A 6,000-nucleotide genomic window follows, 5' to 3' on the forward strand; every position below is an offset into this window, starting at 1 on the left:
CTGGGCCAGTTCTTTAGAGTCTAAAATCTAAAGGCTCGTGAATCAAAAGAAAGAAAGAATAGGGGGAGAGGGAAACTGCGAAAGCAACCAAATCACCTTCATCAGGCACAAAGTTCTCCATGCAAGCGTGCAGCAGCGGGGGAGTAGGCTGCCATCTGAAAAGTCTCAGGAGCGCTTCCTTTTGTGAAGATGTTTGCCGTCCGTGTCCTTTCTTGGGGCAACCCGCAATTGCCTGTCTGCTCAGATGTGGACTGGAGTCTGATAAATCAAGTACGGCTTCATCGGACTGGGAACCCTTTCACAATAGGTTGCCACAGCTCCTCTTGTGGTCTCCCAGAAACACCAGCACAGAGCCAGGGCCTATAACTTTGCATATGAAAACAATAGAAACAGCTGAGCCATATAGAGAGATTCAGTGAATCACCAGCTGTCAGTAGATGCTTGACCTACTGGTCCACTTGGCATAATGTTGCCTGTGAACCTGGGACAGTGGTTCCAACAATGGGTTGCATGCATCAGAGGGGTTGCCGGGTTAGTCTGTATCCAAAAAAACAAGAAGTCCTGGGGCATCTTATAAACTAACAGCTATTTTGGAGCATAAACTTTAGTGGGCAAAGACCCACTTCATCAGATGTGGCTATGGCAGATGCATCTGACAAAGCGGGTCTTTGCCCATGAAAGCTCATGCTCCAAAAAATGTTAGTGTATAAGGTGCCCCAGGACTTCTCAATGCTTTGCATGTTCATCTTAAAATCCAGTAACATCACACCTTGATCGCTTGTTTGTGGGACCCTGCTGCCCTTTATCATGCAGCTGTCAGGAAGCTTCTTGCCCCTTGTAAGGGACCCTACTGAAGCTGGGAATTTGACTGTTTTGTTTGTCTTTGAGTCAGAAATTTGCAGGCAGGAGACTTTTCTCTAAGGAAATTAGGCTGCACTAAGGAGTGGCTGCAATTCGAATGCAGCAGGTTCTGGCCAGCGCCCCACCAGTGCAATGCCTCCACTTGGCAAACACAGGTGTCTTGCTGCCAGCAGCCAGTACAAATGTCTGCAGAGCTAATCTCGGCAGATGGACGTGATGGATCCTTTCCAGCTGGAGCAGCCAGTGCTGCCTGCTAAAGCCCTGCAGAAGACAACTGGGTTGGGTCACACCCAACACTCCCTTTAATTTTTCCACCCATGCACAGAATAAATTTTGTTAGGTGCACTGAAGCATGTGCCTATGTGCACCGCCAAGAGAAACCCAAGCTGTGGGCGCGCTGCGAATGAGCTGGGTGGCACCTGAATCTCTCCAGTGTGGCTGCCTGAGTGCTCAGCTTGCAGGGAACACGGATCATATCTAGAGTGAAGCTCTGTGCTGATCACTCCGGAGCAGTGACTTTGATTTATGCTCAGCCAGTCTAGGAGGGACGGGTTGGCAACCAGCTGTTGGGCCTTTTCCTTTCTAGGTCCCTGGTTCAAATCCAGTTTGCGGCACTAAGGCCCAAATAGATTCCCAGCCAATGGTGGCTTAGACTGTAGGTTTCTCAGACCACCATCTACTGCGGGTCTGGCAGTGCCTAGTGCTTGGGGTTCTGACTGGGCCAGGGCTGCCAATGGGAGGGCGCAGAGGGAGCAGTTGCCTCAGGGCCCAGTGTTTTAAAGGGGCCCGGAGCTCGGCCTACCAGCACCCTGGGCCCCTTTGAAGTGCTGCAGCAGCTCTGCTCTGCTGCTCCGTGGGGCTGTGGCGAGAGGGCAGCCGTGGTCTGAGTGGCACTAAGGGCGCACTGGGGACTAGCCTGGCCTTCCAGCCCCATGGGGTAGGGAGAGCTGGTCCTGGGAGGCTCCTCAGGAGGCCCCTGGGATCATGTGGTCGGCGATGTCTGTTGGGGTCTGGTTAGGGAGGAGGACTAATCCTGCCTCGGGGTGGCGCTGGTGGCAGGCGGGGGGGCCCAGGAGGAAGCTGAGGAGGACTGATGGCTGTGCTCCGTTTCCCAGGGTGCAATGAGCTGATCAACTCCATCTTCGACTTCGCTCACAGCCTGTGCTCACTGCACTTCTCCGAGCACGAGATTGCCCTCTTCACCGCCCTGGTGCTCATCAACTCAAGTAAGTGCCCGCCGCTGCCCCCAGTCCCAGGGCTGCGGCCCCAGTCATGGGGGGGTACCTGATGTTAATTGCCAAACAGCTGCCTGAGAGAGCTTGTCAGAACGGGGGGAGGGAGGGGTGTTCTTGTGGGAAATGAAGACTTTCTGATGAACCCCTCTGCACCCCAGAAATATTTCACTTGATAGTAGTACTGCAGTGCCTTCTGGGAGTTACAGTTTGAGTATCTCACGCGGCCATTCTCCACTGTAGGGCAGGCTCTGTGCCTGGACTACAACTCCCATGATGCACCATGTTGTTGCTTGCTAAAGGGAGGCCTCATGGGAAATGTAGTCCAGCCAGAGAACCAGGTCCCCAAAGGAGAGTACACAGCTGAGGTCCCAAACCCATCATTCCAAAGAGGTGCCATGGCAGTGTTGTAAACTGAAGTTTTCAAGTGGTCCGTTTTGACTGATGAAATATAATTTTAATGACAAAATTCCTGTCCATAAACACCATCAAAAACCGATGGAAAATGTTCAACAGCCCCCCCACCGCCCCACCGCAGCCTGTTCCCTCCTGAATCTGGTGTCCTCTGCTCCCCGGCCAGCACAGATGGGCAAGGGGCTGAGTTTCTCTCCAAGGTGCCCATTTCCAGGTCTGTGCTGAGAGGGGCCCCTCTTGCCCCCCAGTCCCTGTGCGTGGGATCAGGGAGAGATTGATAGGTTTTAGAATCATCCCTTCTCGTCCTGCTGCTCCCTGCAGGCCACGAACCCTCCATGGTCAGGGCCCAGGGGGCTCAGAGGGTTATCACAGAGGGTGAGATGTCACTCCAGTCCCCTGGGGAGGCCGCTAACTTGCATTTGGCCAGGGCTGAAAACTCCACACCAGGTGAAAGTTCTGCAGATCTCTGCTGCCATGGTGGGGCGTTCATGACTGGACAGACACTGTTGTGGTCCTCAGCCCCAGTGTAAAGGGGCACAGACCACAGCAGGTGCTCAGCCAGCCTGGTCTGACTGCAGCAGGCTGAGCTCTGTCCATCCTGCATCTCAAGCTGTCGTGCAGCACGACGATGTTCAGGAAGCCCACAAGGCCAGGCGGTCATGGGTCGAGAGACATGACCCTCCCACCCCCAGCTGGGCATAGTCTGTGCTCCTCACTGCAATCTCCTGTCCTGGTGCAGGTCGGCCGTGGCTGCAGGAGAAGGACAGGGTGGAGAGGCTCCAGAATAACCTGGAACTGGCCTTTAAACACATGCTACGGAAAACCCACCGAGAAGGCATCCTGGCCAAGGTAGGTGCACAGCCCCATGGGTGCTGGTGCCTCTGCTCCAGCCCATGCACGCTACCAACATAGGGCCCTGCTCGGGGCTGCGAAGCCCAGGGCTAGAGGGCAGGAGGGGCAAGAGTGCCCTCAAAGTTGGGGGAGCCACAGGCTCCTGAAAAGACCCTTCCACTCCCCTTGGGCTGCCCCAAATGCCCCACCCCTTCATGCCTCCCCCAGATGCTTCCCTGGAGGCTCCACCCTTGCACCGCCCATTTCAAGACCCCACCCTACCTCCAGACCCCGCCCCGGCTCACTCCTGTACACTCCCTCCCTCGTCATTTGCTGTTATGGCCAAAAAAAAGGGGGAGGGCTATGCCTTCCCTCTTTTAAAAGCAGGGCACCCTGGGGGCCCTCCCTCCCATCTGTTCCAGTGTCCTTGCTTGAGGGCCTGCGTTTGGGTCCCTTTCCTGAGCCCAGCTGTGGAGCTAGCACGTCCCCAGCACTCCTGTGCTGGAAGGAGCTGCTCAGAGCCAGGACCTTGTGTTCAGTAACATGGAGCCGGGGGCCTGGGCCGCTGGGTCCGTATTTGGTTTCATGTGCACCATGTGGCTTGGGAGCTGGGTCACCAAGGAGGGGGATACTTGTACCAGGCAGACGACGTGCTCAGGTGGGACACCAGGGGCTCCCACGAGAGGATTCTGGGTAATTATGCAACTATTTGCAGAAGATCTATAAGCGGAGGGTTCCACGAGGGGGTTCATGCTCATGCTCACCCACCAGCAGGGGGCAGCAGAGTGCAAGTGTGCCGCAGCATCACAAGAGCTCACAGATGCCCCCGGCCCTGCCAGAGCAGTTGCTGCCTGATGCAGCTGAGCCCTTCGGAACTCATGTCGCCCACCGAGCGGCGCTGGGTCCCTGGCTGGCTGTGAGTGGCGATGGAGAGCCGCGTTGGGCCTTGGAGGGGCAGGGGCGGTCTGTGCCCAGCGCTCCATGTTTATACCGCTTGCCTGTCTCCCCTCCAGCTGCCGCCCAAAGGGAAGCTGCGCAGTCTGTGTTACCAGCACATGGAGAAGCTGCGGTCCTTCCGGCAGATGTACCCCATCATCGTCCACGCCGTGTTCCCCCCACTCTACAAAGAGCTCTTCAGCTCCGAGTGCGAGCTCCAGGGAGCAGCGGCAGAATGAGCCCCTGGGAGCCCCGAGACCGTCTCCCATCTCCCCTGGTCTGTGGCATCTCCCCACTCCAGGATGGGAGGTCGGGGAGGGAGGGGGTTGGACCAAATGAGAACCTGCTGCCTCCCCTTTGGTCCCAAATAGCATATTGGAGCATTGTGGCCAGGGAATCAGAGTGACATCTGGGAGCCAGGACTCCTGGGTTCCATGCCTGCCTCTGTCACCAACCTGAGCAAGTCACTGCCCCTTTCTTCAGGCCTTGTTCCTTTCTCTACAATGCAGGGGGGAGAGAGACCCCCTCCCCGTTCCCCGGGGTGGTGGGGTGATACGTAAATAACCTCGTGAAGCTCTTTGAGGACCTCAGCTGGCAGGTGCTACAGATGTGCAAAGTATTACTGGGGAGAAGCCCCAAGACCCCAGGGGCACGGAGACCAAGAGGATCACTAGCTTTCACTGTAATAGAGTCAGGGCCAAGGAAAATATGCTGCCCACCGTATTACTCCAGTGACGAGAATCTAGAGGCCGGCCCGGGTAGTTCAAATACCTCATTTTTATTTCTGTTTCTTTGGTCTCCTCACAGATTTGTGGCAGGAGAATTTTTAACCAAGCTGTTTTAAAATCAGAGTTGTACATAACACAGAGATGGAGAGGTAGCCATGTTAGTCTGTATTCTGTCAAAACAAAACAGCAGTCATGGAGCACTTTAAAGACTAGCAAAATAATTTATTAGGTGATGAGCTTTCGTGGGACAGACCCACTTCTTCAGATCTACAGCCTCACTGAACAGACTAATATATAAAGCACAGAGGTCCAAAAATTGCTATCAAGGTTGGCAAATCAGAAGAGTGGGGGTGGGATGCAGGTGGGGAGTTAAGAGTTAGATAAAACATCGAAGTATATAGTGGGTCAGGTAATTGCTGTCTCTGTTCAAGCCACATGTTAATGTGTCAGATTTGAATATGAATGTTACCTCACCCATTGTAAGGACTCTCTTACGTACTTCGATGTTTTATGTAACTCTTAACTTCTCCACCCCGCCCCCACACGCACACCCGCCGTCCCTCTGCTCTTCTGATTTGTCAACCTTGATAACAAGTTTTGGATCTCTGTGCTTTATTATTGAGTCTGTTCTGGTGAGGCTGTAGATCTGAAGAAGTGGGTCTGTCCCATGAAAGCTCATCACCTAATAAATTATTGTGTTAGTCTTTAAAGTACTGCATGACTGCTCCTTTGTTTTGATAACACGAGATCTATTTTTAAATGTCTGCCTTTGCTTCTAGCCAGCGGAGCGAGAGGGAGACCCTTCTCCCCAGCCCATGCTGTTGCTTTCCTTATTCACCTCCAGTAATTGACGAGAAAGTGCAGCTTTGTAGAAAAGTTGTCTGTGCTCTCTGCTGCCCCCTGCTGGGAAGAACCCCCCCACTTCCTCCTGAAATTCTCAGGGTTTTAAACCCAACACGTTTTTACTCCTAACAAAATATCTATATTGTATAAAGTTA

At 54.0% G+C, this 6,000-nt stretch overlaps 1 protein-coding gene across 2 annotated transcripts in view; it reads left to right on the forward strand.

The window, feature by feature from the left end:
- Nucleotides 1-5,265, forward strand: part of RORC (RAR related orphan receptor C) — a 67,222-nt gene extending 61,957 nt beyond the window's left edge. For both annotated transcript variants that reach the window (XM_074980666.1, XM_074980665.1), the window contains 3 exons: nt 1,977-2,087; nt 3,247-3,356; nt 4,352-5,265. In XM_074980666.1, the coding sequence (XP_074836767.1) occupies nt 1,977-2,087; nt 3,247-3,356; nt 4,352-4,513 (383 nt within the window). In that variant the 3' untranslated portion in view covers nt 4,514-5,265. The remainder of the gene's footprint in view (nt 1-1,976; nt 2,088-3,246; nt 3,357-4,351) is intronic.
- Nucleotides 5,266-6,000: the final 735 nt, after the last annotated feature.

The sequence above is a fragment of the Carettochelys insculpta genome, chromosome 30, assembly GCF_033958435.1.
Source record: "Carettochelys insculpta isolate YL-2023 chromosome 30, ASM3395843v1, whole genome shotgun sequence".
Lineage (NCBI taxonomy): Eukaryota > Metazoa > Chordata > Testudines > Carettochelyidae > Carettochelys > Carettochelys insculpta.